This window comes from Schistocerca cancellata, chromosome 9, assembly GCF_023864275.1.
Source record: "Schistocerca cancellata isolate TAMUIC-IGC-003103 chromosome 9, iqSchCanc2.1, whole genome shotgun sequence".
Taxonomy (NCBI): domain Eukaryota; kingdom Metazoa; phylum Arthropoda; class Insecta; order Orthoptera; family Acrididae; genus Schistocerca; species Schistocerca cancellata.
The window spans coordinates 124,060,113-124,087,686 of NC_064634.1; the positions used below are offsets into that span (position 1 = coordinate 124,060,113).

The following is a 27,574-nucleotide window of genomic DNA, read 5'->3' on the forward strand; positions in this document are numbered from 1 at the left end:
TGTTGTTCATTTCTTACATCCTAGTATATGTCCAACAAATTCCGTATTTGTCTTCCCAATTTCGTCTCGATGTCTCTCTTCCGTACCCATATTTCCGTTCTTTCTAGTACTCGCTTAGATTTTTTACACAGTGTCTAGGTCTTACATACACATAAGGGATGTACCAAACCCCTCTGATCTACTAAATCCCTCTTATCAATGAAATCCCTCCCCCTTTAGAAAGGCTACTCTTTAAATAGCAAAATTATTTTATACCTTTTGTAGATTTTTAGTGTTCCGTTTTTAGTAATTTTTGGCTCAGTTCTATCACCGATTGAGGTGATACATTTGTTAAGAGTCTGAAGAAAGGAAGATCGGGATTGAATGTTCCGTCGACGACAAAGCCATCAGAGTCGGAGCACAATCCCTTTAAGGACAAGGATGGGGGAAGGACACCAAAGGTCTCGTTTTCAGAGGAACCGTTCCGCAACTTAAGAGATTGGTGGAAACCACGTAAAATCTAAATGTGGATGACCAGGTGGGAATGTAAACAGCATTAAGACAGTTGACTCGCATACGGGAGTTGTAAATATAAAATCCCCGACTGTTCACTCAGAATTAAGTTTTTTTTTCGTAGTTTCGTGAATGACTTAATGAAAACACCAGAATGGTTCGTTTGAAAATAGCGCTTTCGGTGTCCTCCCATTTTTGTATTAACAGACCTGAAACTCATTCTCTAATGATATTGACGTCGCCCGGACTTTAAACACTAGTTTCCCTTCTTTTACTACACCTGTGGCCACACTTTCATCTTCTTGTTCATATTCACTATCTGCCCGAAGCAAAGGAATGAATAAAAAGTTTGAAATGCTCTGCTTTTCTATAGCATAATTCTTTTTTCCTGTGTCTTAAAATGTCAACCTTTTCTTCAATAACTTGCTAAATGAGTGTAAGGAAAGGGGAATCACTGGGCGACTCTTTACTTAATTTTAGTTTAATATTTCACCTTTATTAATACTCACTACTGTGCATTTTTATAGAGGTAAACGCATACATTTTGTTTCCAGTCAGTTCTATTCTCCGTATATATTAAAATATCATTTTCGGATACAGTGATTAAAACTACATTTCCAAATCACATTAAACCTACGAAATTATTCCTGTTCTTCACTTCAGTATCGTCTGAAACGCTTAAACTGCTTCCATAGTTCCCATGGTGGTCCTCATACCGAACTAATTTTCCCTATACGAAAAGTTGTAACTTACTTTTCCTTCAATGATATAGCTTATTTAATAACTTTTATGGATGGAACAAAAGAAATTTCCTACATCCGCAATTACTGGGTGTTTCATCATGTATCCTTTCTTTCGGAAGGCAACTGTTTTGTGTCACCCTCCACGTCGCCTATTGCCTTATTAAAAGGTTCAAGGAATTTAATTACGCCCTCCGTTACACCATGTTGATGTAAATATCGAAGCTGTTGTAGATGTCAAATGTGATACTTTTACACGTATGTCTTTTCATGCTCGCGGTGCTTCCCTTGCATAGGAGTAATCCTTTCCAGCCCGTCTTCGGCACTGAACGTAACCGACAGAATCACAGGTACCCCTTTCAGGGCATTATCTGGAATTAAAAATAACAGTAATAAACATCTGTTCTGTCGAATACAGTCCTATTTTCTTCTCGTATCTCTTTAACATAATGAAACATTTTTTTCTGAAACTACGAGATGACAAAAAGTAAAGCGGGAAAGAATTATTATTATTATTCTCACAATGTCTCAAGTTGAAATCTTATGGACCCTCCATTCAAGAAAAATATCATTCAAATGTCGATGAAGTCGAAGGAACAAATTTTCTATTTCAGTTCGTGAGAAATATTCATTTTATTTAATTTTAACAGCGACTCTCGTTTCTGACTGAGGTTGTCAGGTTTATGTGGAACGGAGTTAAATTAGACTGAGCGAAAGAAATGAATCAGTTTTGTACTCTATAATGTGTACGTGTAGCGGCCTGGCTGTCTGGCGTCAATCGATTTTTCTAAAGCTTTGAATTAAATGTAAATAAACTTGGCATCAAACTTGTAGAAACACAGCACAGGTTCCAAATGGTGTCGTGTTATCGTAATAAAAACACAAGATATATCTAAACGTTGCACTACAAACCACAATATTATTAGTCCATTAGAGCAGAAGGCACTTGAGGAAATTTATAATTTTTGCTAGAGCCTCTTTGATAACGTTTGATTCCGTTGAGTTGATAGCCGCATTCAAAATATCTGGTATCCACTGATTTAGTTCCATTATTAAATATAGATTGTACCTATCCTAGGAATCTTAAACAAACTAAGTCAACATTAGAAGAAAGTACGAAATAAAATAAAATTTAGTTTTACTAGCCTTTTCGGTCAGCAAGTAGAAATAATTATCAGCAATTTATTCAGTAAAGCTGTCTCCACATGACATGTATCGGCAACGGTCTGTATATCCCTACACAAAAATTAAGGCCCCTAGAATCAAGGGCTTGTAGATCCTAACGATCTATCCCATCTACTCACTGCCACCTTTCCGCAACCAAGACCACTCCGTTTTGTACCTCACGATCACATCGGTAGGATACATTCTCTTACCATCTAACAACGCATCTAATGTGTTTGTATCAAATGCTCCTGTTAATCTAAAAAGCACAGATCAACGAGAACGCGTCATATGTGCTTTTGCATACTAGTAGCATAAGAGCTGATATCTTTCATCACGTCTCGGGCTCTGAGTGAAGTTGTTGTGGTTACTTCCGCAGATGGGACCAAGCCAGATGCAGGCGGTGGTAGCCGTGCTGTTGCTCCTGCTGAGCTTTCCGGAGGCTCCACGTGCGGCGCACGTGCTGGTGGTCTTCCCTGTGGGTGCACCCAGCCACTGGAGCCTGGGGCGAGCCATAGCCAAGGGTCTGCACGCCAAAGGGCACCGCATCACCGCCGTGACGCCCTTCTCTGGACAGGGGCCGCCCAACAACTGGACCGACGTCCCCTTACCCAACACCATACACTTCTTTGGCCGTGAGTATACTGTCGTCACCTAAACAGGTAACAAATACCAACCCAAATGCAATAAACTGTGCTCAGCAAATCCATTATTGCCGAACATTTAATTCTGCTGGTCATTCGATGAATGGCAATGAAACGAAAATTGCGACCGGCAGAAGTTTTGGAACTCCATCATTAAGGAATCAACGAAAATTCGACCGTCTGAGGACGTAGCAGTTGGGACGCTGGTTTCCAGTTAGTCACTGCTTGGAATCCTATCATTGAAAGACTTTGTGTTCTGTGTAACCGACGTCGTTCTGCGATTTTTATCAGATGAAGGTAATCGATCTGATGTTTATAAAGCGCGCTTCCACCAAGGAGGGTACATAAACATCCTGCAGAAGCGTACGCATTCAGTAATGTATGTGTTACAAAATTCGACCACAGACCAAATCAGTTAATTAATTTATTTATATGTAACAGCGTACTACCTACAATTTAAACAAAGGCTGTATTGAAGCAGAAGGTTGAAATTAACAGTACAGATAGTCTGCGAAAATCAGAAGAGTCCTCTAACTGGGTAGGTATCAAGAATGGTGTCCCACAGGGTTCAGTCTTGGGTCCCTTATTGTTCTTAACATATATTAATGACTTTCCAGTCTATACTCATGAAGATGCAAAGCTAGCTCTTCTTGCTGATGATACATGTATATTAATCACATACGACAAACAAGAATCAGCTGAGGAAATTGTAAATAATGTCTTTCAGAAAATTATTAAGTGGTTTTCTGCAAATAGACTACCACTAAATTTTGAGAAAACACTTTCTATACAATTCTGTACTGTAAATGGCAAAACACCACTGATAAATATACACTATAAACAGAAGTCTGTTGTTAAGGCAGAATATTCAAAATGTCTGGGTGTGTGTATTGATAAGAAATTGTATTGGAAGAAACACATCGACGATCTGCTGAAACGGCTAGGTTCAACTGCTTATGCTATTAGGCTTATTGCAAATTTTAATGATAATCATATCAGTAAATTAGCCTACTATGCCTTTCTTCATTCACTGCTGTCATTTGGCATCATATTTTGGGGCAATTCGTCGCTAAGAGAGAAAGTATTCATTGCACAAAAGCGTGTAATCAGAATAATAGCTGGAGCCCACCCAAGATCACCTTGCAGATATTTATTTAAGAAACTCGGGATATTCACAGTACCTAAGCAGTACATATGAATTTTTTTATTAATAACCCATCCTAGTTCAAAAATAAGAGCGAATTGCATAGCTATAGCACTAGAAGAAAGGATGATCTTCACCATTCTGCCTTAAATCTGTCATTTGCCAAATAACATTAAACGCCTGACAGATAGCCAACCAACATTTAAAAGCAAATTAATAGAATTTCTGAATGACAACTTCTTCTACTCAGTAGATAAATATTTAGATATGAAGTAGTAACTGTCAAAAAAAATTAATTATTTTGTGTAAAGAAAACTTATGTTAAAGTGACACGTTCCACATCATTACGAAATGTCGTATTCCTGATCTATGGAATAAGTATTAATGTATGTATGTATGCATGTATTCTTATTCAGAATATTACTATCTACAATAAGGAGACAAAATGCACTATTACATCCAACACAGACTGTCTGATCAGAATCATCTGGATACTCATGGCTATTAATGTGGTGTGCGTCCGTCCTTCGCCTCCATGACGGCTTGATCTCTGCTGAGGATACTTTCAAAGAGATGTCTGACTGACTGTGGCAGCCCATTCTTCCCCAAGAGCCGAAATCAGGGGAAGTTACAAATGTTGAACGCTTGGGTCTGAAGCGAAGTCAGAGTTCTAACTCATACCAAAGGTGTTAGCGCGCCTCTTCTGAGACACAGGGAGGCGAACCGGACCCGGTATGATTCAGCCTCGGGAATTAACGCCGTGCTGTGGTGAGCTGGTCAGTCTGGATGTTGCTTTTATGCGTTTTCCCACATCCCACTACGTAAATACCATCCTTGTACCCGCCCCCCACCTCCTCGCTGGGATCTGAGCGTGAGACTGGAGAAGCGTTTTTGTTGAATAACTCGAGAAGCATGGCCTCCAGCGAAAACGTATTCTAGTACAAAATTTAACTAAGATAAACTTCCTACCAAAAGGTCCTGTTCATTTTTCTGCAGTATTAATAGCTTGCACATAGCGAGCGAGATAATATGAATATCTCTCACGTGGTTTACGATGGCCTGCTGTAACGTTGGGGGTTGCAAAAAACGACAGTGGTAGGGGCAGATGAATCACCCTGTAGACCATATCAGTCACGAGGTGGCCATACTTAACGCTGTTCTAGTCGGCATGGATCAGCGCAATTCCAGTTGCTTGCATACCTGCCGTGGCACGCCTGTGTACTTAAATGCGTGTACATCAGCCATTTAAATCTTCTGTAGGCAATATGGGATATCTCATTAACAGAACTAATTTCTTTCTCGGTTTACACATCATCCATGCATTCATTTGTAATGCAGTTTTAGATCTTTCTTGGGGTTATCGTCCTAAATTAGTACTCTTATCACTGCAACGATCAATGATATGGATATTAATATCAGTGGAATTTAGAAACAGCTGAAATCACTAAAATTGAACAAAGTTAGAGAGTTCGATGTAATGCCTGTCAGAGTGCATACGGAATTTGCGGCTCAGTTACCCTCTTTTAACCGTGATCTACCATAGATCCCTTAAACAAAAAATCCGTATCTAGTAGTTTGAAGAAAGCCCAGATAACACATATCTGCAACAAGGGTAGCGGAAGTGATCCACAAAACTACCGTCCAACACCCCTGACACCCATTTGTTGCGGAATCTCAGAAAAAAATCTGTGCTCAAACGTTATGACTTATCTACAACAGAATAACCTCTTCCAAGCGCGCAGCGCTGGGTAGCCGATTGGTCTGAGGCACCATACTTGCAACGGTTCGCCCCTCCCCCCCCCCACGCCCCCTCAGAGGTTCTAGCCTTCCCTCGGGCATGGGTGCAGTTTGGTCCCATAGGAAATTAGCACAAATTTCCAAATTTTTTTCTCCCAAGCGATCCAGCGTGGATTCCGACAACATCGATCATGTGAAACCCAACTCGCACTTTTCTCGCATGACGCCCTGGAAGCCATAAATCAGTTAGACGTAGTGTTTCTTGATTTCGGAAAAGTATTTTACTAAATACCAATAGTAGAATCACTATCGAAAATGCGATCACTGTTGGAATCGATCAGATCACACGAATACCCTGTTGGAACATTGTAGGGGCATGAAATGGAACTATGATACGCACTTAGTCATTGATAAAGCAGGTGGCAGTCTTCGGTTTTCTTGGTGGAATATTGGGGAAATGTAGTCAATTTACAAAGCAGATCTCTCGCAAAACACTCGCGCTACCTATCCTAGAATACTGCTCAGGTCTCTGGGACCCTTAAAAATGGGAAGAACAAGAGATATTCCGTGGATACAGAGGACAGCACGAATTATCACAGGCCTGTTTACCCTTGGGAGAATGTCATAAAGATATTCGTGGTGAAGAAAATGAACTGGCAGACGCTTTATGATAGAAACGAACTGCCCCGAGAAAACCTGTTTACAAAGTTTCAAGAGCCAGGTTTAAATTATGTATCTAATAGTACAAAACAATACTCTACGAATCGCTCACGAAAACAGCGCGAAGACGAGGTTAAATTAATTACTGCGCTCACAGAGGAATTTAAGGAAATATCCAAACTGTGCTCCATATGAAAATGCAATGAGAAGTAGGCCTAATAAGTGGTATAATTGGAAGTACCCTCTGCCATGCTGGTCATAGTGGTTCTCAGAGTATGGACGTAGATTTTATTGACCGAAGAACTCATGTATCCTTTTTTTTTAAATTATTATTTGAAACCGTTAAGGTGCCGCTTTCCTAGAGAGAAACGCAAACCGAAAAATGCTACCTTCATTACATCTCACCAGGAATCAGCAATGGTTCTGCCTGAGAAGCAGAAATCATGGAAGGACTGGCCAAGATGGTTTAACTGACCATCATTTACTATGATATTTTACTAACACCATTATTATCAATTGATATAACTACACTGAACATTCAAGTCATGTATGCTCTTTTAAAATTATTATTTGAAACCGTTATGGTACCGCTTTCCCAGAGAGAAACGCAAACCGAAACACACTACCTTCGTTACATCTTACCAGGAATCAGCAATGATTCTGCCTGAGAAGCAGAAATCATAGAAGGACTGGCCAAGATAGTTTAACTGACCATCATTTACTATAATATTTTATTAACACCATTATTGTACATTGATGTAACTACACTGAACATTCAACTGTAGTACAATTCTTGTTTTAACATTGGCAAGTATAACAAAGCTGCGCTTAACGGTGCAACCACAAGCGTTCATTCAACGGACAACCCACGTATACAACGGCCACATCATCTGGTACAACCACCAGACCACACCCACAAAACGGACCTGCCGGTGTGGGACAACGTACAGCCCAACTATGATTCCTCACACATAAACGCCAAGAGTGAACAGCCACAAACCAAATTACAGTTCAAATCTATGACGTACGCACATCCCAGTTTCTATGCAGATGATAATAAGGATGATTCACTGTACACGTGAATCAAGCGACACACCATAACCTGCATGTACATAACGGATAGCATACAATAATTTACTACCAGTAAGCCAGTCTGCAATATTAAGGTGAAAACTATTTTGAACTACTGTGTTTATAAGTAAATGGCAACTTGCTTACACTTATTTTAAAACTGTCAATGAGAAATGCAGTAAATATGCACTAAAACTTAAAGTTGCTTGGAAGAAGTGTGGAAAAACAATCTTACACCTCAGTGATTAAAACAAATTTCTGATCACTGCTCAACTAAAAATAGGCTAGCCTATAATATAAAATATTCCCCTTAAGTAAGACAGAGTACAAATCACGATTTGATAACCGATAATAACTTGGAACTCAAACTTTACAAAAGTGACTTAGCATTAGCACTGAGAAGTTGGACCTGAGCCAGTACTCGATCACCAGAGCGACAAGTCTGACGCAAAACGGATAACTAACGAGCTTAATTCCTAATTTATTTCGAACAGTTAGACTTGCCAAAGACGGTCGCTAGTAGCAATACAACACCAGCGAGCTGTTGTGCAGGAAACACTCAGTCAATATCACAAGTACAGCTTTACGTCCGCGGCTGATAACAGCAGAAAACCACTTCGAGTCGAGTTAGTAATCCCCACCGCGTCGTGCAGAACAGCCCGTGATCCAGCACAACTAGCGCCAACTAACACCACACAGCCGCAACTCGGTGCGGAAAGCCAGCAAGTTTCCACGTGCGGCACCCAACGGCCGCCAACTCTCTACACTCTTTACACGCTCGCTTCTACAAACCTGCTCACTGCCCACAGTCAAAGCACTCGGTGCCCACTCCTTCCCTCACCGATTTCAAAACCAAAACAAGCCAAGGAGGCAAGACCCTGAAAAAAAGGAAATGAGCGTATGGCGTCATCGGCTGGGAGGTCCCTTGCGGGGCACGTCCGGCCGGCTTGGTGCAGGTCTTACAAGGGAATGGTCAGACTTGTCATGTCGAAACCTGTGTTGCTTTTTTTACCACTGTGAGTTAACATTGCAAGAAGTCTGTATGCAGAATTTTAGCTGCTGACATGACCTGGAAGTCTGTAAACAATTTTATGAAGTAAGACATTATTGTTGCATGGTTTCCTCGCTTACAACTGCCTCTTGTACAACCCTGACCTCTCGCTACGTTATACCGACGCCATCTATGGACAAGGTGGCGTTAGCTACGCGCCGCTCTCTTGCCACAGCAGTGAGAGAGCTGATTCCCCCAGTGAAAGCGATCGTATGATAATTAAACATTCGTTGACAAATATGGCTGATATGTTATCTACAACATTCTTTCCAAATAGATATGAAATAGACACAAATAAATATACGGTTTAGAACACGTCCAAATTTTATTTCTTGTAATCACCGCAAAAATGCGAAATATGGATACAATGTTCAAAACATAGATTTTTTGTGCACCAAGAACATACAAGCGAAGACGACATATGGCAGCCCTACGAATCACAGACGTTGTTAGATGTCCGTAGACAAAACTGGGCTCGTGTCAGGAATGAATCAGGCATAGTATCAGTATATTTCGAGGAGTGCCACGCATATTTAATCAAATTCTGAAACCATGGGGAGGAAAATTGATAATGTACTACTGATTGCAGCTTGAGAATATTGTCACGGTGATAGACAGGAAATTGCAGTGATCTGCACACAATAATTTTCTCTGTCAGTTTTCTGTAAAATGCCTTCCACTGACGGAAAAATTCTCTGTCTAAAGGTTGAATTACGTTCGTCGTGCCGGGTGGAATCTGAAGTATCTCTCCTTCTTTGTCAGGGTGGGCTCGAAATACAGCTTTTAATGATTCAGACCTTTTATGACCTGACCACGAATCTAGAAAGAGAAGAGATTTGTTCCCGCAGAACGGAAGAAAAGCATGACGCATGAGAAGTGTAACGTTTTAATTTCCCATTTTTCAAGACTTCGATGCGTCTAACACAAGATTGTTTGCGTAGAAGATTGTTCTTTTGACACGTGGTCCAAAACGTCCAGTTGGTTCTTGAAGACACACATATACACTCCTGGAAATTGAAATAAGAACACCGTGAATTCATTGTCCCAGGAAGGGGAAACTTTATTGACACATTCCTGGGGTCAGATACATCACATGATCACACTGACAGAACCACAGGCACATAGACACAGGCAACAGAGCATGCACAATGTCGGCACTAGTACAGTGTATATCCACCTTTCGCAGCAATGCAGGCTGCTATTCTCCCATGGAGACGATCGTAGAGATGCTGGATGTAGTCCTGTGGAACGGTTTGCCATGCCATTTCCACCTGGCGCCTCAGTTGGACCAGCGTTCGTGCTGAACGTGCAGACCGCGTGAGACGACGCTTCATCCAGTCCCAAACATGCTCAATGGGGGACAGATCCGGAGATCTTGCTGGCCAGGGTAGTTGACTTACACCTTCTGGAGCACGTTGGGTGGCACGGGATACATGCGGACGTGCATTGTCCTGTTGGAACAGCAAGTTCCCTTGCCGGTCTAGGAATGGTAGAACGATGGGTTCGATGACGGTTTGGATGTACCGTGCACTATTCAGTGTCCCCTCGACGATCACCAGTGGTGTACGGCCAGTGCAGGAGATCGCTCCCCACACCATGATGCCGGGTGTTGGCCCTGTGTGCCTCGGTCGTATGCAGTCCTGATTGTGGCGCTCACCTGCACGGCGCCAAACACGCATACGACCATCATTGGCACCAAGGCAGAAGCGACTCTCATCGCTGAAGACGACACGTCTCCATTCGTCCCTCCGTTCACGCCTGTCGCGACACCACTGGAGGCGGGCTGCACGATGTTGGGGCGTGAGCGGAAGACGGCCTAACGGTGTGCGGGACCGTAGCCCAGCTTCATGGAGACGGTTGCGAATGATCCTCGCCGATACCCCAGGAGCAACAGTGTCCCTAATTTGCTGGGAAGTGGCGGTGCGGTCCCCTACGGCACTGCGTAGGATCCTACGGTCTTGGCGTGCATCCGTGCGTCGCTGCGGTCCGGTCCCAGGTCGACGGGCACGTGCACCTTCCGCCGACCACTGGCGACAACATCGATGTACTGTGGAGACCTCACGCCCCACGTGTTGAGCAATTCGGCGGTACGTCCACCCGGCCTCCCGCATGCCCACTGTACGCCCTCGCTCAAAGTCCGTCAACTGCACATACGGTTCACGTCCACGCTGTCGCGCCATGCTACCAGTGTTAAAGACTGCGATGGGGCTCCGTATGCCACGGCAAACTGGCTGACACTGACGGCGGCGGTGCACAAATGCTGCGCAGCTAGCGCCATTCGACGGCCAACACCGCGGTTCCTGGTGTGTCCGCTGTGCCGTGCGTGTGATCATTGCTTGTACAGCCCTCTCGCAGTGTCCGGAGCAAGTATGGTGGGTCTGGCACACCGGTGTCAATGTGTTCTTTTTTCCATTTCCAGGAGTGTAGTTTAGGCAGCAATGAACCATCCAAACTAATTATGGGCATTATAGTGTATGAATGGGTGAGTGCAGTCGTGGACTGCGCAATCGGCTCAATATGTTTTTCCCCTTTGAATGACAGTGTTCTTTTCGCACGCATTTCTTTTTGAAAACCTGACTGATCTGCACTGTACACGTACGATTCACTAAAACTAGCGATCTTATTTTTTGCATTCGTAAGAAAAGCTTCTATCATTTCGATTTGTGTCATTTCATTTTCCGACCTGTTTCTCGATACAAATTTTGTTATTTTTCTTGCCACAATTTTATGTGATCTTTTGAAGCGACTAATCCAACTTTGAGAAGCTGTAAATCCTTTAGCGCCTATCGCGTTGGCAATCTCTAACGCCCAATCAAGCAAAGTTGTATCGCTGACACTAAATGACTGTTGTCTGGCATCGGTAAATAGCTCAAAAAGTCGCGCATTTATCTCCGTAGCAATTTCCAGTCGACTCTTACGTCGTCCAGCGACTTCCTTTTTCCATCTATACAATTCACGTTCAGAACGGACAAAGCGATACTTATTTTGAACAGTACTGACACGTAGGCGTTTCTTACCACTTTTGTTCAACCAACATGTCACCGCTTTTTCTTTGTCTGATAAGGTAATTGTAGTTGCTGGTGTTACTTTCGGAGATAATTGATGTTTCTAGCCATATGTCTGCGCCATTTACATGCTCGTCTAGAAGTTTAACAATCATGTCGCACAACACATAGTCTTCCGCGTGTTTTCTGTTGATTGCTTCATTTGGCGTCTGTGGTATATCTCCATGGCAAGCAACAAAACATTTACAGGGTTCGCCATCACCTGTGAATGTTCACCGTAAAGTGGCTTGCGGAGTATAGATGAACATGTACAGAACACTTTCACATATCTAACCAGTTTCCGGACGGTATGTGTCGAAATACGTACCAGAAATTAAAAGGATGTGCATGCCACAGAAACGAATATTCGTTTCCCCTTTCCACCAAAACCGTGCAGCGATATTCCTCTTTAGTGAACGCCGCGATAAGACGGCCGCACTTCCCGACCACGCGCACAACGCTCGCGACTCGCCATTTCCAGGGGTGACCAGCCGTCACTGCAAGCGCCAAGCAGAAAACACAGTCATGTTCGTGATTTTTTTTTAGGTGACTTCCAGTTCATGTCAGCAGCTACAATTTTGCACACTGACCTTTTGCACAGTTAAATAACAGTGCTAAAAAAAGCAATACATGTTTCGGCATGACAAGTCTGACCATTCCCTTGTTAGTACATAAGACGCCACCTTGGGCGACCTGCGCGCCGGATGGGGATGAAATAATGATGAAGACCCAGTCTCTGAGCGGAGAAAATCTCCGACCCTGCAGGGAATCGAACCCGGGCCCGTAGGACGGCAATCCGTCTCGCTGACCACTCAGCTACCTGGGCGGACAAGGTCCTGGATATAGGAAAACACCAAAGATACCAAAATAATAATCTACTGCAACATGCATGTCGCACCAGGTCATTACTGAAAAACATGTTATTTTAATTTATCAATAGCAAATGAATAGTTAGTAGCCCTTAAGAAAATTAGCTTTTATATACAGAATCCTCATGTATATATATTAACAATATGTTTTCCGCAGTGTTGTGTTTGAACCCCAGCATGTGTTTTATGGTATGACATCACTTGGTTTACTTTTTTTACAGTATTTTAGTTTGACGTAATCTGCGTAACTTCCCTTTTAATTTCAAACTTATTTGTCCTCTAGATCTGGTGATAAACGATGCCGGCAGAAACCAGTCATTTTGTTTGAAACTGGTGCGATTGTGTCGGACAATGAATTATTTTCAAATCAGTCAATGACTTTCGTCTCATTATTCATTCCAAGATTGTCTAAACTTGTTTTCACAGACCAGTAAGCATCTTTAGTTACCACATCATTTTCCTTGCTGGACAATTTATCTTCTGACTGTACTCCACATTACACTGATTTTACTTTCAGAATTACTAATTTCTGGACCGAACGGAGTGGCGCAGTGGTTAGCACACTGGACTCGCATTCGGGAGGACGACGGTTCAATCCCGCGTCCGGCCATCCTGAATTAGGTTTTCCGTGATTTCCCTAAATCGTTCGCGGCAAATGCCAGGGTGGTTCCTTTGAAAGGGCACGGCCGACTTCCTTTCCCATCCTTCCCTAATCCGATGAGACCGATGACCTCCCTGTTTGCTCTCCTCCCCCAAAATACCCAAACCAACTAATTTCGGGTACAGCATAAACAACATTTTTCTACATTTTTTAAAATCTTTCATCTATTGTAGGAAAGTAACTGGATGTCTGTGCATATTCTGACGATTCTGTACAATTCTTTTCCTGCTGCATGATGCATTACTATATTTTGCTGTCCAAGGCTTCTTTGGTAATTTATTCTTGCTTTATTTCACACACCGCAGGGAAACTACACTCCTGGAAATGGAAAAAAGAACACATTGACACCGGTGTGTCAGACCCACCATACTTGCTCCGGACACTGCGAGAGGGCTGTACAAGCAATGATCACACGCACGGCACAGCGGACACACCACGAACCGCGGTGTTGGCCGTCGAATGGCGCTAGTTGCGCAGCATTTGTGCACCGCCGCCGTCAGTGTCAGCCAGTTTGCCGTGGCATACGGAACTCCATCGCAGTCTTTAACACTGGTAGCATGCCGCGACAGCGCGGACGTGAACCGTATGTGCAGTTGACGGACTTTGAGCGAGGGCGTATAGTGGGCATGCGGGAGGCCGGGTGGATGTACCGCCGAATTGCTCAACACGTGGGGCGTGAGGTCTCCACAGTACATCGATGTTGTCGCCAGTGGTCGGCGGAAGGTGCACGTGCCCGTCGACCTGGGACCGGACCGCAGCGACGCACGGATGCACGCCAAGACCGTAGGATCCTACGCAGTGCCGTAGGGGACCGCACCGCCACTTCCCAGCAAATTAGGGACACTGTTGCTCCTGGGGTATCGGCGAGGACCATTCGCAACCGTCTCCATGAAGCTGGGCTACGGTCCCGCACACCGTTAGGCCGTCTTCCGCTCACGCCCCAACATCGTGCAGCCCGCCTCCAGTGGTGTCGCGACAGGCGTGAATTGAGGGACGAATGGAGACGTGTCGTCTTCAGCGATGAGAGTCGCTTCTGCCTTGGTGCCAATGATGGTCGTATGCGTGTTTGGCGCCGTGCAGGTGAGCGCCACAATCAGGACTGCATACGACCGAGGCACACAGGGCCAACACCCGGCATCATGGTGTGGGGAGCGATCTCCTACATTGGCCGTACACCACTGGTGATCGTCGAGAGGACACTGAATAGTGCACGGTACATCCAAACCGTCATCGAACCCATCGTTCTACCATTCCTAGACCGGCAAGGGAACTTGCTGTTCCAACAGGACAATGCACGTCCGCATGTATCCCGTGCCACCCAACGTGCTCTAGAAGGTGTAAGTCAATTACCCTGGCCAGCAAGATCTCCGGATCTGTCCCCCATTGAGCATGTTTGGGACTGAATGAAGCGTCGTCTCACGCGGTCTGCACGTCCAGCACGAACGCTGGTCCAACTGAGGCGCCAGGTGGAAATGGCATGGCAAGCCGTTCCACAGGACTACATCCAGCATCTCAACGATCGTCTCCATGGGAGAATAGCAGCCTGCATTGCTGCGAAAGGTGGATATACACTGTACTAGTGCCGACATTGTGCATGCTCTGTTGCCTGTGTCTATGTGCCTGTGGTTCTGTCAGTGTGATCATGTGATGCATCTGACCCCAGGAACGTGTCAATAAAGTTTCCCCTTCCTGGGACAATAAATTCACGGTGTTCTTATTTCAATTTCCAGGAGTGTATGTAAATCAAGGATATGAAATTATTTGTTTGTTTCGAGGCATATCTTTGCAGTTATGGTAGACATTGGAATCCTCAACCCACAGTACCGTAGCACGCCACTGAAACAGCGAAAGCAAAATTACACAGCCCATTGATAAAATGGCGTATCAGGGCGTATCAAATGGTTCAAATGGCTCTGAACACTATGGGACTTAACATCTGAGGTCATCAGTCCCCTAGACTTACAACTACTTAAACCTAACTAACCTAAGTACAGCACACACATCCATGCCCGAGGCAGAATTAAACCTGCGACCGTAGCAGCAGCGCGGTTCCCGACTGAAGCACCTAGAACCGCTCGGCTACAACGGCCAGCTAGGGCGCATCATGTTGCAGATGTGTCTGGTCAACCCAGTCAACTGCTTCTGAGAAAAAAAGTTCAGATGTCGAGGGAAGGAAAGGGTTTACGACCTCCGATAGGACTACGAATAGTAAAACGTTGCGGTGAGTAAATAAACCTTTGGGTTGAGGGCCACTTCAACTGAAGAACAGAAGGGAATGAGAAACTCTAGGCAACATGAAGTATGTTAGCAGAAATAGACGCTTGTGCAAAATTTACGAACGAGAGTAACTTCTGCATAATGTGTCATTGGATGAAACTTGGTCCCTACATTCAGAGAATAGCTACAGCATAGTACAGGGGCTGACTGAATGAATACGCAATGAGACGAATACAAATTACGTTTCTTTTCAAAGACTGTAATTGCTCTGAAGTCACCGCAAGTTATCATTGTCCACTGCACATTACAAAATGGACGATATTGTTCTTAACAAGATATGAGATTACCACGGACGGCAGTGTATGCTCCGCAACGTGCTTCCATGCTGGCCAGAACATTGGTAAGGCGTTCTTGTTGTAGGGCGTTCCAGTCTTCCACCAGTGCGGTTGACAACTGCTGAATGATGGTTGGGGCATGGGGACGTGCATCCCCAGCGTATTCCACATGAGGTCGATAGGAGTTAAGTCAGGGAAACGGGCAGGCCAGTCCATTCGTCGAATATCTCCTCGTTCCAATAGCTCCTACAACCGCGCAGTTCGGTGTGATCACCCACTGTCATCCATAAAAATGAGACCAGGGCCGAAATCGTCTTTGATAAGACGCACACAGGCAAGGAGTACAGTGTCACAATAACGTTCGACTGTGAGTGTACGGTGCTCAGATTTGGGGGTCAGTAAGTCTATGTAAAATTATGTCTCCCTACATCATAATTCTCGTACCACAAAAAGGGTCATGTTCGAGAATCTTCACTTAAAACTTCCGGGCTGATAGGCCGTGGTCGAAGTATAAAACTCTCTCCTGACGTTTCGTCTCCGACTGCGGGAGACATCCTCGGAGGTAAAGCGGCGAACTGCGAAGAGAACTCGAGGAAGCGCTGATTACATAGGCAGTACAGAGGGCGCCACTGTCGATCACGTGGCGTCGGCTATGAGATTGTCTCTGGTATTGCCAACATTCTCGATTGAAAGTAATCGATCGTCACGCTTGCGGTGCAACGCTGATATCCAAATTTTATCCAGTTTAACACCTTCGTCTTTCCTGTTAAAATTATTACGATGTTTATCAATCTCGATAGCCTCTCTATACAAGCGTGCATAATAATGCGAGGTTTTTGATATGACGCTTGTCTCGCTGAATTTTATTTCATGATCACCTTCCTGGTAAACATGTTCCGCTACGGCCGATTTATCCGTGTGACCCAGGCGGCAATTCCTCTTATGTTCGACAAGACGGGTGTTCACACTTCTCTTTGTGGTACCGATGTAAACCTGTCCACAACTACAAGGAATTTTATATACCCCCGGTGTAGCCAAAGGGTGTCGTGCATCTTTTGCCGACCGAGGATGTCTCACGCAGTCGGAGACGAAACGTCAGGAGAGAGTTTTATACTTCGACCACGGCCTATCAGCCCGGAAGTTTTAAGTGAAGACAGTATCGGCCGTGAAAGCTTACATTGTATGATCATGTTCGAGAATGTTCGAGGCTGCGTTACATGTTCCCACCTCTCGTCATATGGGGTAGGTTATACACTAGCACTCCAGCAAGGAAGGAGTTCTAGTTCCGTAAGTTATGTAGGAGCATGTCTGCGAAGCTTGGAAGGCAGCAGATGAAGTCTGGCGGAAGTAAAGTTTTGAGGGCAGGTTGTGGGTCATGCTTGGATAGCTCCGTGGATAATGCACGTTTCCGTGAAGGGCAAAGGTCCCGGTTTCGAGTTCCGGTCCGGCTCATTGTATAAATTTGTCAGGAGGTTTCTACTGCTTTTATCAGGAAGAGGCGATGTTTTATTTAATTATCAAGAGAAACAGAGTGCCTTATTTAGTACTTCTTTTATTCGTCGTATCATTTGAGTTGGCCACAACCTTTAATAGGTAAATATGAAACAGCACCAGTTGCATAGACTAGTTGTTTTTTGGCCGGCCACAGTCATTATCAGGTGATGTAGAGCTACATCGTTCTCACAAATAAAAATAAGCTGTGAGCCACATGGGTGATATGCAACAAATACAAATGTATAGTGCAAAATAAGTTGAGCAGCAGACTATGATATTTTGGTTCACACCATCCTGCTATCAAGATTTGGCTTCTCTGTGGTTTCCCTAAAACTCTTAAGGGAAGTTCCTGAGTGGTTCTTTGAAAACTATGACCCGAGTAAGAGATTCTGCTCAACAGGAGTTTGGTTTCAGAAAGACACTAACCGAATAAATGACAGAAAATTGGTGCTTCGACAGTATCTAAGATCGTGTTGACTTAACAGCAGACGTAAACTACTTCCTACTACATCAAAAAGTCTTACAAATAGAGCTGTACACAGTTCAGATTTTGCTTACTTTCATTGCCCAATGTCTTACGGGATCACTTTTTGCGGTAGCTAATCTCTTCAAGGTAAAATTACTAGTACAACAGCGCGTAATACGCATTATTAGTGGTGTTGGAACTTGGAATGCTGACTGCTGCTTCCCTATATGTTTATCCCTTAATGAAATTTATCATAAGTAACATCTTTTTCTAATCGACAGCTCAGTTCATGAAATCAATACTAGAAATAAAAACAATCTCCGTGAATATTTAAAACTACTTACTTTCGTACAGAAAGGTATTCATATTTCACGAAGAAACATTTTCAACAACTTGCCATCAACCATAAAATGTTTAAATATTAGTAATGTTCACTGTGAGAGGAGCCTAAAGGTTTTATTGGTAGGCAGCTCCTTCTACTACAATGACGAATTTCTTAGTACAACCGACTGATGTGTATATATATATATATATATATATATATATATATATATATATATATATATATATATATATATATATATATCAATTAACGTGTGATGTTAAATCTGATTTCTGAACATCTTCAGAGCAGTAATGTGATCAACATAAATAAGTGTTGTAAAGCGATTTTCTGTTTGATGATGCATGGCTGCAAGATCGTAAACGAAAATAGGTTTAAGATGTTTTGACTTAATCTATATCGACGAGGATTGTTTCATTTAGCACCTGTGTCAAGACATTAACGTATCTTTCTTTTAATATGTATCATTATTTTTGTTTTATGACATATCCTCCATCATTGAGTGTCTACTCGCAACCAATCTATGCAAAAAAAATGTGTAACTGATTTAAAAAGTTAAATCTTCTTGTATTTATTTTTCAAGTTAATAGCTGTACAATATATGATCATCTACAGATACAAGCAACAGGGATGAGGGATATATTTTTTTTCTGCTTTATTTTCAGACACATCAGGCTTATTTGATTTCGGCAAGATAAACAATTTTCGTAAGTTCCTCATACTGGCCAACTACGGAATAGACTCATGTGAGGCCTACTTTCAAGATGAAAACTTTAAGCGGCTGCTCAACTCTGGTGAAAAGTTCGACGTAATGATCATGGAAGAATTCGTCTGCGATTGCCTCCTGGTGTTGGCATACAAATTCAGTATTCCCGTCATACGATTCGCCACGTTTTCACCGAGTTCCTGGCAAGGCGACATTGTCGGGAATCCAAGCTCTTACTCTTATGTGCCTGATACGTTTCTTACTTACACCGATCGCATGAGTTTCTTCCAGAGACTGCATAACACCGTGTATGGACTGTACTGCAAGTTGGTTCGCGAGATGTACATGATTCCCATGCAGGAAGCACTGATAGAGAAATACTTGTTCGACCTGAAGAAGACGAGTCTGTCCGAACTGGATAGGAAGACTTCCATGTTGCTCACCAACAGCCACTTTAGTTTGTTCTACCCGAGACCGCTAGTACCGGCCATGGTCGAAGTTGGGGGTATGCACGTCAGTCCACCGAAAAAGCTGTCACAGGTGAGTACTGTTTTTCTTCTTCTTCTTCTTCTTCTTCTTCTTCTTCACTTCAAGGAGTAGCTTTGTAGCCTGGAAGAATGAATTAAAAAACGCATTCAGTCACAAATTTTTGTGTTTTATCAAGTACTATATGCATTTCAAACCCTGTGGATCCACCCTCAGGTGTAAGCTGTCTAAAGACATGATTTATTTTTGCTCTTGAATGAGGTGAAATGCACGTTCCTGACATGAAAAGGTTTGATGTTAGGTTAAGAATTTTGTATGTCAAATGCGGAAAATATGTGCGAAACAGTTGAAAACATGAATAGTGTAAACTTATCACTTACTCCAAGAAAAACGTTTTTAACTTTTTAACATCATAATATATTGGTTTCTTCCACTTGTTCACGCATATTGCTTCACTCAAGAGACACATCTGTGTACATATTTTTGTAAACACTTCACAGATGTTGTTGCAAATGGTGTACTTATTGAAAGGTAAAAATTTGTGACTGAAGGAGTTTTTAAATTCATACCTCCAGTACAAATTCAGTCACGTGTACAGCTGCAAAATATGGATAAAATGAAGTAGCTTTATAGCTTGTTCAGTCTTCACAAACTCCACCTTTTCCTTGGTTTTCCTGTACCTGTTTTTCCATTATGTCTGTATCTGTTCCATATCTGAGTATTCTGTCTGCCCCCATTCTTTCAATATTTTTTCTCCATTTTGCTACACCGCTTTATATTTTTGCATGCATACAGAATATATTTAGTTCTTTTCTTATTTCAGAATTCTTTGTTTGATCTCTCACAGTACATCCTTTTACTTTGTTTAAAAATTTCATTTCAGCTTACTGCTTCCTTCTATTTATTCTTCCTTAGTTATTGCCCAGGTATCACTTCTGTATGTGGACAGAGGTGTTACCATTGCATTGTATAATTTTGTCCTTGTGAATTTACTGGTTTAATTCACTAATGTTCTGTGTATAGGGCCACATATCATTTGAAACATGTTTAACTTGTTGAAGATCTCATTATCATATTAGTAACTTATATCACATTGTAATAGCTGAAAATGTGATACTTGTTCAACTGATTTTCCATTTGGCTTTATTTTAGAATGTGCTGGGTATTTTCCTTTAAAAGCCATAACTTTGGTTTCATTTTCTGATATTTTAAAGTTACAGAAATTGTGTATTTCGTCCAAGTTCAAAAATTACTGGTTCAAATGGCTCTGAGCACTATGGGACTTAACATCTATGGTCATCAGTCCCATAGAACTTAGAACTACTTAAACCTAACTAACCTAAGGACAGCACACAACACCCAGCCATCACGAGGCAGAGAAAATCCCTGACCCCGCCGGGAATCGAACCCGGGAACCCGGGCATGGGAAGCGAGAACGCTACCGCACGACCACGAGATGCGGGCATTTCGTCAAAGTCATGCAGAGAAAACTGTAAATCATTCTCTGTCTTTAGTAAAATTACTTGGCCATCAGCAAAGAGTACAGTATTTAAATGTATGTTTTGGGTTAATCTGTTATTTCCATTGACTCACATTTTTGTCAACCTCCCAGCACCAATAGGAGGGGAAGTACAGGCAAAAACGTGTTTCTTTTTCAGCCCCTGGTGTATAAGCTGACCTACACAACAGGAATGTTGTGTGCAGACAGTATTGGCCTGCCAAATCAAATTACTTTCCAGGGCAGCCTACATGCCAGGGGCATGTTCTGAGTTGCAACATATAGGCTGGTGCAGGTTGGGATGGATAGAGGAGAGGATGGACAGAGCAATGGGTACGAGGAATTGAACAGAGGGGGGAGGAGGGAGAGATGTATGAGCCAAGTGGAGGGTGTAGAGCGGTAGTGGGCAGGTATAAAAGGAAGAGGGTAGATGGACATGGAAAGAGAGATGAGTAGGAGGATATGGTCAGAGGGAGGGGGAGGGAGGTATTGTGAGAGAGGGGGGAAATGGTCAAAGAAAAGGGGAGAAGGAGATGAAAGAGGAGATAGACAGAGGTGGGAGGATGAGCTGGGCAGACAGAAGACGAAGAGGTGAACAAAAAGTGAAAGAGGAGGAGGCTTGTTCAATATATGTTTCCAATGCGTAGACGGGTGAAGCTGCGGGGGAAAGGCTAGTAATAAATAAATTGGATGTGAGGCTACAACCCTGTTATAGTCCTCTGTTAAAAATTATTGGCCCTGTTCTTTCCTCCCTGTGTTAATTAAAATTTCGTTATTTACATAAAAACTGTTTATCACTTGTATTAAATGTTTGTGATAGCGTCTTTCAGTCATATTCCACAACATATAATTAATCTATCAAAGGCTTTTTCACAATCTACAGATATAATGTTAGTTTCCTTGTTATGTTCTCTTATATTCTCATTATCTGACGCACTAAAACCATTTGTTCCTGCGCCAAGATGACGTCAGCTATTCATTTCAGTCTTACCATCAAAGAAGGTGCTTTCTATATCATAATTTTAATACTGAGCGCTATTAACTCTATGACTGCTGCAAGAGAGTGGCAGCAGCTGGGCTTCTGGAAGCTCACTGACCATTATCATGACATGACATGACGTAGCCACTTGCTACTACAAAACTTCAGCATAACAGTTTACATGCATTATGACACAAGCATACAGCTCCACAGACTTAAGTTTGTGAAACCTCTCAGAGTCCAATCATTTGCAGAAGCACTGGTATATTTTGGACTCCTCCAGTACAACCAGTACTAGTTACATTGGGGCTATGCCCAATGGACTTGTTAATTCTTCAACAAGGTGCATAATGTTGGTTACAAAAGGAAATTCGACAATAAAATTACAATGGGTAAAGAAATTCTTTCCCTAGGCTTCGACAAATATAAATTTGTGTTCTTCAGAAGGTAGCAATTTTACCTTAGTAAGGACTAATGTACCATCGCCATTTTTACAATTGTCGGCATAGATCCATGCGTCAAAAATAAAATATAGCCCTAGAATTAGGGTTTGTTCGACAATAATATACTATTAGTTAACCAGTGCACAGTACTCATTAAATTAATGGTAGAGGCACAGAGAAATATCATAAATATGTCTCAGAATATCCACTAGTAAAAATGTACTAAAGTCAACAAAATTACAATTTTTTCATCCAACATACAGAACAGTACACTTCCTTGCCGACCATGGTCCCTGGCCACCACATTTGTGCAGGATATGGAGAAGCTGTTATCGACATTGTGAATTTTCCATTCATCGAGAAACGCCACTTTACATAATATTCGAGTGCCCCACATATGTGCAGCTGTTCTGTGAGGAAAGACATAAAATGGTCAGTAGATTTATAAGTGAAACAGAAAAATATAAATAGCCCATACAGAATAGTATAGTAGAAACAATATCTAAGGGAGCTCATGAAGATTTCACGAGGCAGTTAAATTAAATACTCGAATTCCACTTTATAATTATCTAAATCCATTCTCTGGAAGCCACCTTATGGGGGCCTTGCGTACCAGTGCCATTTCCCCATCATTCCCATTCAAGTCGTGAGTGATCTGCAGGAAGAGTGATTATTGGTAAGCCTCTGAGTATGGTAAAAACTGTCTAATTTTATCTTCATAGCCTTTCATCAGATGTGCATAAGAGAAAACAATACAGGATATCCCAGGAGAACTGGTCAATACTCAGGGACATGACAAGAACGATCTTCTGAAGCAATACACACACACATATATATATATATATATATATATATATATATATATATATATATATATACAGGGTGTCCCAGCTATCTTGTCCACCCAAAATATCTCTGGAACAGTAAAAGCTATTGGAAAACGCCTTTCACCGGTATCAATGTAGGGCTGGGGCCATTGAATGTACATATTTGTAAACATTCTAAAACGAAAGCATATGTGTTATTTAACACAAACTTATGTTTTTTTAAATGGACCTCCTATATTTTTTCTTCAGCAATCCATAGCATGACAAAGCACATACACAATGGTGTTGATTGCATCGCAATATTCTCATTACATCCCGAGATATTGAGACGCGAAGTTGACGCTTGAAACACCCGACATGCGCTGCTAGCGCACGTCCTGAGGCTCAGGCGTGAACCCCATGCTGCCCGTAATCGCGATGTCATTGACATGTGTAATCACACCTCCGTACTTATCAAGAGGTCCGAAACAACGGTAAAACTTTTAGTCCACTTGCTCGTTTCACTAAAACTATCAACATGACTTTTACTATTACGAGTGAATAATGAACTGTCACTTGCGCTAGATCTACAGTAAAGTAAAGTTATAACGTTGAACGGCATTACCTTTTTAGTAACGGATTAACGATAAGCGAAGTTAACTTTGTGACTAACGTTGCGGTACACAGATATGTTACAGAACCGCATCACCCCTAGCCTATGGGATAAATACCTGCTGGAATGTACGACGTTAATGCAGGATGGCAGCAGATCGTATTATTCGTTTCAGACCTCTTGATAAGTATGGAGGTGTGATTACGCGTGTCAATCACATCGCGATTACGGGCAGCATGGGGTACACGCCTGAGCCTCAGGACGTGCGCTAGCAGCGCATGTCGGGTGTTTCAAGCGTCAACTTCGCGTCTTAATATCTCGAGATGTAATGGGAATATTGCGATGCAATCAACGCCACTGTGTATGTGCTTGGTCATGCTATGGATTGCTGAAGAAAAAATATAGGAGGTCCATTTAAAGAAACATAAGTTTGTGTTAAATAACATATGTGCTTTCGTTTTAGAATGTTTCCAAATAAGTACATTCATGGGCCCCAGCCCTACATTGATACCGGTGAAAGTCGTTTTCCAATAGCTGTTATTGTTCCAGAGATATTTTGGATGGACAAGATAGCTGGGACACCCTATATATATATATATATATATATATATATATATATATATATATATATATATAGTAAAAATGAAATACAATAAACATATTTTAAGAGCTATGAGCACTTCTTGACATTCCATGTTGCGAGAAAAATCTCTTCTGCTGCAAACTCTTTGCGTCAAACATTTTGAGAGGTGGTAGTACAGACCAAAACAAGAAAAAGAAATCCTATGAACATGAGCTCTAAAGTACATACCTAGAGAGTTATGAGTTCTTGTTCATCTTTGATACTATGAAACACATCTCTCATACCGAGCAAGTCCTCATAGATTTTAAGGCATGCATTTTAGAGCCCATGTTTACTAGACCTTCTTGCTTCAAGTGATCGTCCCTGTCATATCCCTGAATATTGACCATTCATACTGTGACACTCTGTAAGTATTGTCAGAGATTTCTGGCACAATTTGTTTGTGCATGTAGCATACATTCAAGGGGAAGCATACATTGAGAGGCAAATTGTTTCCTGTCCCCTCACCTTGACCTATTGTTCTGCTGATTGAGTTATGACCCCCTGGTGATAATCCATCCTTCTTAGAAACGCCACCCTCCTCTCCATGCCCCTGAATGTATGCTTGGCCCTGAATGTATGCAACATGCACAAACAAAATGTGCCAGAACTCTCTTTATCATAATACTTCTGCATATTGGCTGACTCTTCTAGAATAATACACTACCAAAATTGTAACAGTAAAGCACATCGTGGTGCACAATGTCTCTCTTGTAAAGCCTGTCACTATAGCTGGGTGAGCATCTTCTTTATGCATTCGCTCTTATTGACTGAACCTGTGATAAAACAGGCTACTCTTCTTCCAATCTTCTCTATTTCGTCTACCAATGCTTTCTGGTACAGACCCCAGACTGACGAGAAATGTTCAAGTATTGGTCGAACAAGTGTTTTGTAAGCTGCCTCCTTTATGTTACATTCTTGAGGATTCTTCCAGTGAACGTCTGGCTTCTGCCTTTCCTGCGATTTATTTTATGTGATTATTCCACTTTAAACTACTCTCTTGTCATACTTCCAGAAATTTGATAGGTGTCACTAGTTCCCTTGACGGTAAACAAACAATAAAGAGTCTGGAATGAGATTTTCACTCTGCAGCGGAGTGTACGCTGATATGAAACTTCCTGGCAGATTAAAACTGTGTGCCGCACCGAGACTCGAACTCGGGACCTTTGCCTTTCGCGGGCAAGTGCTCTACCGTCTGAGCTACCCAAGCACGACTCACGCCCCGTCCTCACAGCCTTACTTACAGCAACTCGAACTCGGGATCTTTGCCTTTCGCGGGCAAGTGCTCTACCGTCTGAGCTACCCAAGCACGACTCACGCCCCGTCCTCACAGACTTACTTCTAACAGTACCTCGTCTCCTACCATCCCCCAGGCTGTGTCTAAGCCATGTCTCCGCAATATTCTTTCTTTCAGAAGTGCTAGTTCTGCAAGGTTCGCAGGAGAGCTTCTGTAGTTTGGAAGGTAGGAGACGAGGTACTGGCGGAAATAAAGCTGTGAGAACGGGGCGTGAGTCGTGCTTGGGTAGCTCAGACGTTAGAGCACATGCCCGCGAAAGGCGAAGGTCCCGAGTTCGAGTCTCGGTCCGGCACACAGTTTTAATCTGCCAGGAAGTTTCAATAAAGAGTCTGTCCCCTTATTTATGTGCAGTAAGTTACTTTTGTTTACGGTCAACCGCCAACAATCGCAAGATGCGTCAAACTATTTCGTGTCTTCCTGGATTTCACTACATTGTTCTAGTCTTGCAACTACTTAAACACAATAGCTTCAACCACAAACAGCTTCATCGATCCGCCGACGTTATCCGCAAGGCCATTTACAAATATACAACAAACGGCAAGTACAGAAAGTTTTATGCTGACTAATGGCAGAACCAATCTAACGGCAGCTGAATGTGTCCGCCAAGGAAGTGATATATGCCCTTTACTGCTCCTGATCTACACAAACGACATAAAATCTGAGCAGTTCTCATACATTTTTGCAGATAATGCTATCATTTCTTGTAAAGTCATCACCTGATTAGAATCAATTGCAAAATTATTTACACAAAATATCTGCACGGTGCGAAAAGTGGCAGTTGTGTCTAAGTAATAAAAACTGTGAAGTCTTCCACGTGAGTACTAAAGGGGAATGTACTAAATTTCGGTAACACGATAAATCACACAAATATAAAGTCTGTGAAATCAATTAAATACTTAGGGATAACATCAGCAGAACAGTTTTTTACAAATTGCAAAAGATCTATTAAAGAGACTGCCTACACTACATTTGTCCGTCCTTTTCTGGACTATTGTTCCGCGTGTGGTATCCGTTTAAAGAAGGGCAGGTCGTTTTGCATTATTTTGAAATAGTGGAAAGAATGCCACGGATATGATACGCGAATTGGCTTGCAATCATTGAAACAAAGGTGTCTTCGTTGTGACAAGATCTCCTCATGAAATTTCAGTCAGCAACTTTCTCCTCCTAGCGCGAAAATACTTCGTTGGTGGCCACCTACATAGGAAGAAGTGATCATCATAACAAAATAACAGAAATCAAAGCTCGCACAAAAAGATGGAAGAGTCCGTTTTTCCCAAGAAATATTCGAGAGTGGATCTGTAGAGAAATAGTTTGAAGATGGTTCGATGAACCCCCTGGCAACCACTTAATTGTGAATTGCGGAATAATCATATAGACAGATGAAGATGAGATAAACTGGCTGCTAGTATGTTTGCTACCACGCGTATTACTTGTGGTAATGATATAATGATAACAGTGGTGAATACTATGTTATTCACGCAGTTTATTTTGTAGTAAATGTACAATGATGTTGTGTATTGGTTCAAATGGCTCTGAGCACTATGGGACTTAACTTCTGAGGTCATCAGTCCCGTAGAACTTAGAACTACTTAAACCTAACCAACGTAAGGGCATCACACATCCATGCCCCAGGTAGGATTCGAACCTGCGACCGTATCGGTCACGCGGTTACAGACTTTAGCGCCTAGAACCGCTCGGCCACTCCGGCCGGCTGTTGTGTGTTAGATTAGGCAATGTTGTCGATTAGTATGCAGTGCCAGTATTTTGTAGTAGAAGCCGTGATAGGGCCAGATATCCTCCTACTGAGCTGTGAAGTTGGTACAGATATACACTGAAGAGCCAAAGAAACTGGTATAGACATGCGTATTCATATACAGACATGTAAACAGGCAGAATACGGCGATGCGGTCGGCAACGCCTTTGTAAGACAATAAGTGTCTTGCGCAGTTGTTAGATTGGTTGCCGCTGCTACAATGGCAGCTCATCAAGATT

At 42.5% G+C, this 27,574-nt stretch overlaps 1 protein-coding gene across 1 annotated transcript in view; it reads left to right on the forward strand.

The window, feature by feature from the left end:
- Window positions 1-27,574, forward strand: part of LOC126100644 (uncharacterized) — a 290,010-nt gene that overhangs the window by 206,286 nt on the left and 56,150 nt on the right. Inside the window, exons 7-8 of the mRNA XM_049911273.1 lie at window positions 2,776-3,031; window positions 18,798-19,378. Of these exons, the coding sequence (XP_049767230.1) occupies window positions 2,776-3,031; window positions 18,798-19,378 (837 nt within the window). The remainder of the gene's footprint in view (window positions 1-2,775; window positions 3,032-18,797; window positions 19,379-27,574) is intronic.